Source organism: Oryctolagus cuniculus, chromosome 4, assembly GCF_051225735.1.
Source record: "Oryctolagus cuniculus isolate XC-2025 breed Fujian yellow rabbit chromosome 4, ASM5122573v1, whole genome shotgun sequence".
In the NCBI taxonomy this organism is placed as follows: domain Eukaryota; kingdom Metazoa; phylum Chordata; class Mammalia; order Lagomorpha; family Leporidae; genus Oryctolagus; species Oryctolagus cuniculus.
The window spans coordinates 31,409,557-31,422,754 of NC_142870.1; the positions used below are offsets into that span (position 1 = coordinate 31,409,557).

Sequence of the window (13,198 nt, forward strand, 5' to 3'; positions counted from 1 at the left end):
AGTGAGCCGCGGCGCCAGCCCCCTTTAGGCTTTTATAAAATTACAGTAACTTAGCTCTTGGTAAATAGTTTTTCCAGATGGTAAACAATGCTAATAAGAAAAATATTCAGTAGTGTATTTTAGGACAGTTCCTTTCCTCTATGCCTGTTGGAAGAACGAAGGCATTTTTTTCTACTGTTCAAGGACAAGATCTGGTAGAGGTCCATGGTATAAAACTCAGCAAAATTGTATGGACTCTACAGTGACTGGGTCCTCCTGCAGTTTTTTCCATCAGATTTAGCCACATTGAGTCTCCAATAATTTGCCAATTATAAAATTATAGTTCAGATTTCTTCCTGGTCCATGGCAATTTTTGCTTCAGGGGCAAAATTAGCTGAGATTGCCTGTGGCTCCAGGATTTGGGGTGGCGCTTGTTCTGTGACCTCACTTCTCTTGCAGATCAAGGAAGAGTTGTTGGTTTTCCTTTTTGTTAGGATGCAGTGGCAACTTGTAAACTGCTTATAAGGTCATATTTTATTTATTTGAAAATTTATTTATTTATTTATTTATTTGAAAGACAGAGTTATAGAGAGAGGTAGAGGCACAGAGAAGTCTTCTATCCGTTGGTTCACTCCCCAGATAGCCGCAACGGCCAGAGCTGTGCCGATCCGAAACCAGGAACCAGGAGCTTCTTCCAGGTCTCCCACATGGGTGCAGGGGCCCAAGGACTTGGGCCATCTTCCACTGCTTTTCCAGGCCATAGCAGAGAGCTAGATTGGAAGAGGAGCAGCCAGGACTAGAACTGGCACCCATATGGGATGCCGGCGCTTCAAGCCAGGCCTTTAACCTGCTGCGCGTCACAGCGTTGGCCCCAAGAAGTTTGTTTTCAATGTATTTAATTAAGCAACGTCTTAGGAGCAAGGAATTAGGAATATCTGTAGAATTCAAGATCATTTGACATTCCCAAGTCCCTTCAACCTCCTGACTATTTGAGAAGGTCAAGTTCATATCATAAACCTTACCACCCCATTCTTTTTACTGACTCTCCTTTTCCTGTTCTTTGCAAAGGCCTTGATTTTTTTTTTTTTTTGGCTCACATAGTATTTTATATTTAAGGAAAAGTTTTTATGGAATTAAAAGAAAAAAAATGTAGAGGTTATACTATATTGTAGGATTGCAGAAGATTGTGAAATGTTGTGATTTAAGGAAAGCGCTCCTAGCCTCATTACAGGCACATAGGATTTGCAGAACATTTTGTGGAAGCCCTTCCTTTCCATGCCTGCATGTTCTATATATATTTATCATGGTACTTGACACTTAGAAATGCACAAATAGTAGTTTATAGCACACACAAGTCAAGTGCTGTACAATGAGTCCAGCACCGACAGGATGTATTGTTCATTTTGTTAAACTCAGAAAATCAAACCAGAAATGCTATAGGGAGGGTAATCTGGAGTTACACTAGAAAATTCTGTAGCTGCAGTTTATTAAAAGATGATTTTTTTCTTGTCTGTGTCACTCCACAACTCTGCCTAAGCTGTGAGCACAGATATTCCCAGACATCATCCATTTCATAAGGCGCATTGACTTGCAGACGCTTGCACTGGGAAGAGATGCACCTCTTCTTAGGCTTGGAACAAAAGGTGTGAAGATCCAGGTCACAGACTTAGCCATTATCCCTCGGATACAGCAGTTTGGGACTGTTTTCTCCTAAGGTCTGAACCTGGGGTGCAATACAAGGTTGTCCTCATTTAAGGCTGGCAAACTAGGGACCACATGCAGCAGAGTCAGGTTGCAGGGCTACGTTTATTCAAAAGTGACTTTGTACAGGTATTTCTGGTAACAGTAGAGTAAATTCACAGCTAAGAATCATTTCCTAGGGTATTAGAGGCAAGAACGTTAACCTAGAAGCCACACAGATCTAAAGAAACTTCTGATTGATTTATACTTGAACACATGAGAAAAATCTAAAACCTGTTCTCTCTGAAGCAGAACTTAGGAGACAAAAGCAATCCATCACTCCTACTTCTCCAAGAACCAATAAATTTTTTTTTTTTGTATTTGTTTCTGTTTATTTGAAGTACAGGTCAGAGTAGGAAGAGACCAACATCTACTGGTTTATTCCTTAAATGTCCACAATTGGCAGGAATGGGCCCAGAATCCCTCACCTGCTGGCTCCCAGGGTGTGTGTTAGCCGGAAATTGGAATAGGAAGCGGAGCCGATCTTGAACTCAGGCTGATATGGAATGCTGACATCCCAAGCAACATCTTAACCACTGGGCCAAACATCCACTCCCCCACAATGTTCTTATTCAGTTGTAGCCTTTAATACTCATTTGGTAATTAGCATGTGATTTCCTAGTTACCCCTTAATGTTTAAATCATTGGAATCTTGAGCTTTATTAGAAACAAGTGGTGAGTAAGAATCTCAAGTGGTGAGTAAGAATCTCTCCGTATTCCGTCATCTTGTGTTAAGAAAACTGTTTCTCTGTGTCTCAAAATTCAATAGACACATGTACTATGATCACTTACATATTTAATAAATAAACTGAAACCCAGAGTTCAAAATTTTTCCACCCTTCCTGAGAGCTTGTATAAAAGAGGCTTAGCAAGACATCATCAAACAGTTTCTGGAATTAAAACAACTGGGCTGTTTGCCACATCCCACTGCTTGGAATGCAGACAATCAGGAATTTGAGGGTGTTAGGCTCCAACCAAATTAAGATGATGCAAAACATTGCATTAGATGGCAAGGAGGCCTGCCCTCCTCCTACTCAAAATGCCTGGGAAACAGGAAATACAAGTTCAATGAAGATGGCTTTCTGTAGTAGAAAAGTAATTATCTTATGCAAGAAACCAGTGAATAAATATTATTGATGATTCTATGATCAAAGGAGATTTGATTTTTGCTATTGTGAGAGCCATCTGACTACACCCTTGCAAATCAACACTAATGAATTGATTCATGATTCCTGAACAACCACAATGAAAAAAAAATGCTTTTGATCCTTTCTAAGAGAAGACAAAAGCCAAGATAATTCAGCACAGAAGAGAATTCAGAGTTCACGCAGAGGTATATACGCTTTAGTTACATTGGAGGGTACTTCAGTCAATGTAGGAGACTATGCTAGGTATAAAGATACCTCAAATTACAGTAGACACATTTTCAGGTGGTCTAGAGTCCTATTTGGGGGACTTTCCCATGGTTTGTAATCTTGTTGGGAGGCAGTATCCTATTTCCACTGTAAAGGACAAAGAAAAAGAGGGCAAACCAACAAGCAACAATATTTTAGTCCCTTCACCTACATTTTCATACATACACACACGTATATACATACAAAAGGGTACCTGGATATATTCATGTAAAAAAAGATTAAAAGATAAGATATATTTTCTATGAATTTTTTGAAGATCCTCATGTGTATATGTGTGTACACACACACACACACAGACGCACGCACATATACATTTATGTAAGCTAAATTTGGCTTTGGTATATATTTGTGTTACTTATCGCCACCCCAATATGGGATGCCAGTGTCCCAAGTGGCATCTTAACCGATAAACCAAATCCTCCAACTGACATGAGCACGTTAACCCTGGGGAAATATGGAGAAAATGATATTGGCTATCTGGTCTTGGAGGCATTCAGCTGAACTCCGATAAAATCCCAGTATGAGAAGTGTGAGAAGTTAGCAAAAAAATTGTGAAACCACTGTGTTTACTCTGGGGAACCATATTGCTACCACTAAAATGTGGTAGCAGGAATTCAAGGAATATATGGTGACATGGTTCCTTCCAATGGTATCAGGTGTGGTTTTTTGTTGTTGTTTTTGTTTGTTTGTTTGTTTAAGATTCATTTATTTATTTGAAAGGCAGAGCTACAGAGAAACAGAGGCAGAAAGAGAGAAAGATCTTCCATCCACTGGTTCACTTCCCAAATGGCCACAATGGCTAGAGCCAAGCCAATCCGAAGCCAGGAGCTAGGAGCTTTTTTAGGTCTCCTATGTGGGTATAGTGGCCCAAGCATTGGGGCCATTCTCCACTACTTTCCCATGTACATTAGCAGGGAGCTGGATCAGAAGTGGAGCAACTGGGACTCAAACTGGTGCCTATATAGAGTGCCAGTACTGTAGGCAGCGGCATAGCACCAGGCCACTACTAGATGGCTTAAAGAAAGGAAGATAAAACCCAAACAGGTAAATTCAAGATCCGGACATAGGATACATGTGTAGGTCATATGTGTTCCTCTGGTGGTAAATATTCTCTGCCTTCCAAAGCAGATCCATTTTCTCCAAAAATACTTTCTCAATTGCTTGGGGATTATTCTGTTATAACTTCACCATAGTGATTTCCTTGAAGATGGAACCCATTAGAAATGTCTCTCCTTATTATTTATCTGTAGCTATCCCTTGAGTTAAGTGTCAGGATGGGAAAGGAGATAAACTGCCCATGAAAACTTGCAAGTCAGTTTGATATTATACACTTGAAAAGGAATCAAAGACTCACTGATTGATACTGGAAAAAATCTTGGAGGGTTTGTGTAAGAACAGATTTTAGGGTGCTCATACAAGGTTGAAGCATTTTTAGATCACTGATACTAGTGTTGCTAAGAAAAAATTCTCTTGCCACACTGCACATGTGAGTACTTACATAACTTTGTTAAAATCATCTTATGTGTGTTTTGAAGAAACTAATACAGTTATTCATTATCTCAAAGTGGCTATATAAAGAAAAATTACAAGTTTAATGGATTATGCAATTTTGGACATTTTATCAACTGTTCTCTTTTCATTCCTCCCATCTCCTCCCCTTAGCAGCCCACACTTGGTTTATATATTCAGTCTGATTAGGTTTGAGAAAAGATTAAGAGACAACTTGAAATGTACCTTTGAGAATCCTTGCATCTTACTGTCTAACCTAAGTCTCTTGTTGCACCTGGCCATAGCAGGAGATAGAAGTGAAAATGAAAATGTTGGGGTTGGCTTTTTGGTGCAATAGGTAAAGCTGATGCCTGTGACGATGGCATCCTCTATGGGTACTGGTAACAGTCCTGGCTGCTCCACTTCCATTCCAGCCCCCTGCTGATGTGCCTGGGAAAGCAGCAGCAGATGGCCCAAGTCCTTGGGCCCCTTCCACTCATGTAGGAATCTCAAAAGCAGCTCCTGGCTCCTGGCTTCAGATCAGCCCAGCTCTGGCCCTTGTGGCCATTTGGGTAGTGAATCAGTGGATGGAAGATCTCTTTGTCTCTATCTCTGTTTCCCCTCCCACCCCATAAGCTCTGCCTTTCAAATAAATACATAAATCTTTAACAAATGACACTCTTGTTTATGATGTCAGTAATCACCCAAGGCTCTTGTCATGAGCTGCCAAGGCTATGGAAGCCTCTTGAGTTCACCAACTCCGATCTTATTTAGACAAGGCCATATTCAAAGTGGAAGTTCTCTCCTCCCTTCAGAGAAAGGTACTGCATTCTTTGATGGCCTGTTCTTTCCGCTGGGATCTCACTCACAGAGATCTTTCATTTAGTTTGTGTGTATGTGTGTGTGTGTGTGTGTGTGTGTGTGTGTGTTTGCCACAATGTCTTGGCTTTCCATGCCTGAGAAACTCTCATGGCTTTTTTAGTCAGATCTGAATGCCTTAAGGGCTGATGCTGAGGCCAGAATGTTGATTAGGGCATTTGCCATTCTATGAGTCTGCTGTGTATCCTGCTTCCCATGTAGGACCATTCTCTCCTTTTTAATTCTATCAATTATTATTTGCAGACACTGGTCTTATTTATCTAATCCCTTTGACACGTAATCCTATCTTTTTGATCAATTATGAACTGAAACTGATCACTTTAATAAGTAAGATGGCATTGGTACATGCCACCTTGATGGGATTGAATTGGAATCCCCTGACACATTTCTAGCTCTACCGTTAAGGGTAAGTCCGAGTGAGCATGTGCTGAACTGTACATTTCTTCCCTCTCTTCTTCCCACTCTTATATTTAACAGGGATCACTTTTCAGTTAAATTTAAATGCCTAAGAATAATTGTTAATTAAAGAGTTCAACCAATGGTATTAAGTAGAACAAAAAAATCACCAACAGGAGTCCCTGTGCACCTGCTCCCCATGTAGGACCTCTGTCCTTAATGTGTTATACTATGCAAATTAATGGTAAAACTACTACCCAAAGAATACTCTATACTTTGTGTGTCTTTGTGGGTGCAGTCTGTTGAAATCCTTACTTAGTATATACTAAGTTGATCTTCTATATATAAAGATAATTGAAAATGAATCGTGATGAAGAATAGGATGGGAGAGGGAGTGGGAGATGGGATGGTTGCAGGTGGGAGGGAGGTTGTGGGGGAAAAGTTGCTATAATTCAAAAGTTGCACTTTGGAAATGTATATTTATTAAATAAAAGTTAAAAAATACATAAATCTTTAAAGAAAATGAAAATGAAATTGTTAAAACCAGTCTTCATGTACTGGTTAAACACTTTTCTTCTAGACATCTCCATTCATATTTCACTTTTCTTTTTAACAAATGAATTTTTGTTCCCTGTCACCCCCAGATGGTTGCTCTCAGCAATGGCCCTAAATACTCATGCCTTAGTAATTTTAAATAACAATTCTTTGACAACTCCTTTAGAGAGTGGGCAGTATTTCCTTCCAGAGATTTAAAAATACTTAAATTATTTTTTAAAGATTTATTTATTTATTTGAAAGAGTTACACAGAGAGAGGAGAGGCAGAGAGAGAGAGAGAGAGGTCTTCCATCTGCTGGTTCACTCCCCAGTTGGCTGCAACGGTCAGAGCTGTGCCAATCCAAAGCCAGGAGCCAGGAGCCAGGAGCTTCTTCCCAGTCTCCCACATGGGTGCAGGGGCCCAAGGCCTTGGGCCATCTTCTACAGCTTTCCCAGGCCATAGCAGAGAGCTGGATTGGAAGTGGAGCAGCTGGGGGAGCCAGCGCCGTGGCTTACTTGGTTAAACCTCTGCCTTGTGGTGCTGGAGTCTCATATGGGTGCTGGATTCTAGTCCCGGTTGCTCCTCTTCCAGTCCAGCTCTCTGTTGTGGCCCTGGAAGGCAGTGGAGGATGGCCCACGTGTTTGGGCCCCTCCACCCACATGGGAGACCAGGAGGAAGCATCTGGCTCCTGGCTTCGGATCAGCATAGCTCCGACCATAGCGGCCATTTTGGGGAGTGAACCAACAGAAGGAAGACCTTTCTCTCTGTCTCTTTCTCTCTCTCACTATCTAACTCTATCTGTCAAATAAAAAAGAAAAAAGGAAAAAAAAGAAGTGGAGCAGCCGGGTCTCGAACCTGTGGCCAATTGGGATGCCTGCTCTTCAGGCCAAGGCGTTAACCCGCTGCTTCACAGCACCGGCCCCTAAATGATTTTTTTTTTTTAAAAACAACCTCAATGTGCTTTTTAAATTTAATTTTTAAAACCATTTAGTATTTTATTTATTTGAAAGGCAGAATTATAGACAGAGAGAGGTTGAGACAGAAGGAAAGAGAGAAGTCTTCTATCTGCTGGTTTACTCCCCAAATGGCTGCAATGGCTGGAGCTGAGCCAATCTGAAGCCAGGAGCCAAGAGTTTCTTCAGAGTTTCCCACCTCCACTGCTTTTTCAGGCAGATTAGCAGGGAGCTGGATCAGAAGTGGATCAGTTGGGACTCTAACAGGCACCAATATGGTATGCTGGGCTTTAACCCTCTGAATCACAGTACCAGCACCAAAATGAATGTTTTATAAAAAAAAGTAAACAATAATAGCAATAGTTTCTTTTGTGAAAAAAAATTAAAAATCATTGGCCCGAGGTGCATAAATGACCTTAAGATTATATAATACTATTACTTTCGCTTACTAAGTGAGGAAAAACATAGAGTTTCATGCTTTTTAAGGATTATCATGCAACAGTAGGGTAAGACCAAAGGAACAAACCTTAAGAGGTCACATGTCTTCCTGGAAAGTCTAAGGCACTTGCGTGTGATAAAAAGGAATGTGTAGGTGGCTACTGGTCAGATTGTCTTAAGAAGAATGTGTGTTCTGTGCATCATACAAATTTACATAAAATATTTCCAAAAACTGGTGGAAATCATTGCAAATTTCTTATTTGATAACTTGAAAGGTACATCAGTCAGGGTTCTCCAAAGAAATAGAATACACACATACACATACACACACACAGGTACATGTGCATAAGCAAAAGAGAAAAGTTTAAGGGGCTAGCTCACATAGTTGAAGGGGCTAGGAAATCTGAGACCCACAAAAGCAGACTGAAAAACCAGAAATTCATGTATGAGCTGATGTGCAGTCTTGAGTTTGAAGCCTAGTAGTTCAGGCAATATTTCCATGTTAAAGAGAGAACTCCTTATGCCTTGGGAAATTTGGGTCTCTTGTCTCAAGGTCTGTAACTGACTAGAGGAGATCCACTCACATTATAGTGGATAATTTGCTTTCCTTAAAGTCAACTGCTCATAAATGTTAATCACATCTGAAAAATACCTTCACAGCAGCATCTAGACTAGTGTTTTTCCAAAGATTTGGACACTATGGTCCAGCCAAACTGACACATTAAATTAACATCATGGGAGGTTTAGAGGGGAGGAACATTTTATTATTTAATCTGGTTAAAATTGCCTCCAGATTTTTTTCTTTTTTGGTCATTGTTCTCAGATGATTTTACAAGAAATTTGAATATGTCAGATATATGTTCCTACATAATGCATTTTGCTACAAGATTCAGCCATAGCAAATTTCACCACTGAATATACCTGAGGACATGAAATCTATTCTTTTCTGCAAGTCAGCATCTGTTAGCTCATGCTTTGCTTAGTCACTTAACACAGCGGCCCACATTAAAAATAGGGTAAAGAACAGAGTAGACAAGCGGTAATTAAAATCACACAGATCTGAGTTACATCCCCCAAAATGAAAGAACATTTTGTTCTAGCATATTGAGAAACAGAAAAATGCATTAAATAGGAAGATATGCCAGGATATTTTAAGTAGAATAGCAGATTATAAACCTCCCTACTAACTCTTGTGTGCTACACATCACTTCTGTTGCTTAGTAGAGCCTACTCTTAGTTATATCTGGAGCAATGTTTTGTTGTGGGATGATGAGATGATCTCAGTGCTTGTCTCACGCTAAAGAATAATTTCCAGTTGGACAGGGACTCTGAGAAAAGTGAGATTTATTTAAAGCAAAAAACCTCCTGTCACAGCATTCAGGAGTGATATTCCAAGGGAGAAGTCACCAGGAAAGCCTGTGAGTACTGGCTTTTTTATACACAAAATGGCTCCCTCTGATTGGCTCCATTTTGAAAACCAGATCCAGATTTAGCCAATCAGGGGAAGAGTAGAATAGCAACCAACCAGAAGGGATAACAACCAATCAGGAGGCCAATATAACAACCAATCAGGGAACTGAAAGTGTATGCTAATAGCACACACTATATGAAACAATCAGAGAATAGATAGTATAAGCTAATAAGGCATAGTATGCGGATCAATCAGAGAACTGAAATTGGAGTAACCCAGAATTGTGCAGCATTCTCAGTCAGGTCTGTTCCAGCAGATCTGAAGACTACATTGTGTATGTTTTCCCAATCTCTTGTCGCCCCCTCCCTCAGGGCTCTTGGAGACCTACGGCATACATTTGTTTCTATCCAGGGGTCCCTTTCCCACTCTAACAAGGACCCGCTCTAATTACTTACTAGCCATTCCAGCTCCTCACATTATCAGCAACTTCTGAAAACATTTACTTCTCACATGATAAAATTCCATCAAAATGAATGACACAATTCTAACTGTAAAAAGCATTCATTTTATTTATTTATTTATTTATTTATTTATTTATTTATTTATTATTTTTGACAGGCAGAGTGGACAGTGAGAGAGAAACAGAGAGAAAGGTCTTCCTTTTGCCATTGGTTTGCCCTCCAATGGCCACCACGGCCGGCGCACCGCGGCCAGCGCACTGCGCTGATCCGAAGGCAGGAGCCAGGTGCTTCTCCTGGTCTCCCATGGGGTGCAGGGCCCAAGCACTTGGGCCATCCTCCACTGCACTCCCAGGCCACAGCAGAGAGCTGGCCTGGAAGAGGGGCAACTGGGACAAAATCCAGCGCCCCGACCGGGACTAGAACCCGGTGTGCCGGCGCCGCAAGGTGGAGGATTAGTGCCGGCTTATTTATTTATTTTAATGAACAAAGATGTAATCTTTTTCTCTGAATTCTTTGGTATGATAAATTCCCTTGTGAATCACACTTGGTACCTCATTTTATAACACCTTAAAAGTTTCATGAATACCTTTTCTCATTGAGATTTCGGTGTCCAGTAGGAGCATTCAAATAAAGTAAATTTAAAAAAATAATTTCAAAATCGTTGGAAGCTCTGGTACACTTAATTTCAGATATTCAGCTTTCCTGAAGATGGGCTGCAATCCATGTGAGGGTGGTTTTACTTGAACTCAAATTCATAATGTAGTTTTAGGGTCCCACTCTCAAACCTGAGCCTGGACTCCACCTCTGGTCCCCTTATCCCTGGGAGGCTTTTGGGTCCTCCAGAGCTAGTGTCTCCAGGGAGGAAACTGCCCTTTGAACAAGGCTCACTTTTCTGAGCATTTTTCTTCTTCATTATCTTGATAGCTATTATCTGATGTTTTCAATGTCATCAAAGTAATGGCTTTAATATCTTTCCCATTTTTAACCTTGTTTTTAGTAGTAATATTGGTTCAAGACATGCAGTCCGGTCTTACCAGACGTAGAGTCCATCCTCATTTCTCGATACTTTCTATCCTTTCTTGAACAAAGCTGGGTATTTTATATTCTCAGGTATACAATGTAATGTGGATAATGTTGATTAAAACATTTTCTGTCTCATTTTGCTGACCAATAATTATGCTTTTTTTTTTTTTTTTGCTTTTGAGCTTTTAGTTAGGGCTTTATTCCAATTAAAATGTCTTTCCTAACTGAAGGTTACCTACTCTTATCTTACCTCTATTTGAAGGTCCAATTCAAAGTCAGTTCTGTCCACGACTCCTTCTTCTGCCTCTCTTGTCCACTTGATCATTGGCTCTTCAGAAATTTTACTTATTTTCTGTATGATATGTGTTGTTTTTGTATCCATTATGGGTTAACAAGGATAGAGGGCAAGATGAATTTTTTGCCATCCTGCAACTGAGGCAGGGCTAAGCTCTTAGTATCTTAGTCAGCATTTGTTCTGGACGATAGAGAGATCATTTTTTTACTATTTCACAGAATGCTGGAGACTTTCCATCACTTTGTGGTTCCCATATAAACTTCTGATTATTATCAGAACTTTTCCACATCAATTTTAATAGTTACGATTTTATTACTCTAAAAAATAAAACTTTAAACCCATGAATTCAGATTCATAGTTATAACACAGATCTCATGAATAACAGGCATGTTAAAGTGAAGATCAAGAGATTTTGTGAAATTCATGAAGATGGTAGATAAATGTGGCAGGCTGATTGAAAAATCATTCCCATTTGTCCACTGTGAAGCTCCTCCCAAAAGAAGTAGTGTCCTGTCCCCCACCCTTTGAATCCAGGTTGGTCTTAGAACTCATTTTGGTCAATCAAATGTGGCAGCAGGTTCTAGGCATAGACTTTTAAAGATTAGCATATTTTTGTATGATCCCTTGCAACTTTGCCAAGCAATAAGAAAAATAGAAGCTAGTTGGCTAGATGGTGACAGAACATGTGCAATAACGCTGGGCTGTCCCAGTTGTGAATATTCTAGGTCCGTCATCTCCCAGGGAACTCCAACAAGCTGCAAATGTATAAGCAAGCCAAGTCAAGAGCAGCTAACGCTGGCACTAATCACCAAAACCATCCGGCTGACCCACAGACTCAAGAGTAAAAAATAAGACTTTTTCATTGAGTATCATGGAGGTTTTGTTAAGCAATGTGATTATGGCAATAGACAATGGATACATAGAAACAACCAAAATTTGAGAAACACTGATTTATGTACTTTATTAGTTATTATATTTGCTCTTTTGATAAATGGTCTGTAATAGGACATGCTTCATCATCAATCCCAGATCAAGTTGTGACAGAATAAGTGATTGAAGCAGTATTTTGTCCATGGTAATTCAAATAAGTAAATTTCTTTTTTTTTTTTTTTTTTTTGTGATAGGAACCAGGCTTTATTATCAATGATTACAGAGCACAGGAGAGTGAGGCTCATGAGTGGAGGGCCCGCCACTTGTCCAGGGGGCCACGATTGGGGATGTACTTGACCCCGCAGCCGTCCGGGATGAGCCGCTTCTCCGCCACCATGTCTTCAAATTCATCCGCGTTAAACTTGGTAAAGCCCCACTTCTTTGAGATGTGGATCTTCTGGCGGCCAGGGAACTTGAACTTGGCCCTGCGTAGGGCCTCAACCACATGTTCCTTGTTCTGCAGCTTGGTGCGGATGGACATGATGACTTGGCCAATGTGAACTCTGGCTACTGTGCCTTGGGGCTTTCCAAAAGCACCCCACATACCTGTCTGCAGCCTGTCAGCACCAGCACAGGACAACATCTTGTTGATTCGGATGACATGGAAGGGGTGGAGCCGCACTCGGATATGAAAGCCATCTTTGCCACAGCTTTTTACCATGTATTTTTTGGCACAAATACGGGCAGCCTCCAGGGCTTCAGAAGAGAGCTGCTCATATTCATCCGACACCATGTGGCCACACAGTGGAAACTCATCCACTTTTGCCTTCTTCCGGCCCAGATCAAAGATATGGATCTTGGCATCAGGGACACCTCGGCAGAAACGAGACTTAGGGTACGGCTTGTTCTTACAATACCGGTAACACCGGGCGGGGCGGCGGCCCATGGCAACACCAGGGTCTTCGGTGGCGTGCCGAAGGAAAAAGAGAAATAAGTAAATTTCAGTCTATGTCTTTCATTATCTTCCCTGTAGAATTCCTTTCCAAGTACTCGTTCTTACTCTTGCTCTAGGATTCTAAAGCTATGGCTAGGTAGAGATAGTGAAGTGCGAAAGACATTTCCTAAAGCAAATATAGTAGTCATATTGTAGTCATAGATATTCATTAACCTCTAATTATTTAAAAGTTCAAAGCCATGGGGTTCAGATACCTTCTGTTGTTAAATGAGATCTGAACTGTTAATTGTGCCTTTGGCTAGGGCAATTCCCTTGTACAAAAGTCCCGGATTTGTTTTTGAAAATGCTGTGCAGAAAGG

The 13,198-nt window shown here is 40.6% G+C and overlaps 1 protein-coding gene across 1 annotated transcript; it reads right to left on the bottom strand.

Moving 5' to 3' along the window:
- Positions 1–12,107: 12,107 nt before the first annotated feature.
- On the bottom strand, positions 12,108–12,870 carry LOC149126943 (large ribosomal subunit protein uL16-like). Its single transcript, XM_089330635.1, has one exon. It carries the CDS (start codon positions 12,828–12,830, stop codon positions 12,186–12,188), a length of 645 nt encoding a protein of 214 aa, XP_089186761.1. The 5' UTR covers positions 12,831–12,870; the 3' UTR covers positions 12,108–12,185.
- Positions 12,871–13,198: the final 328 nt, after the last annotated feature.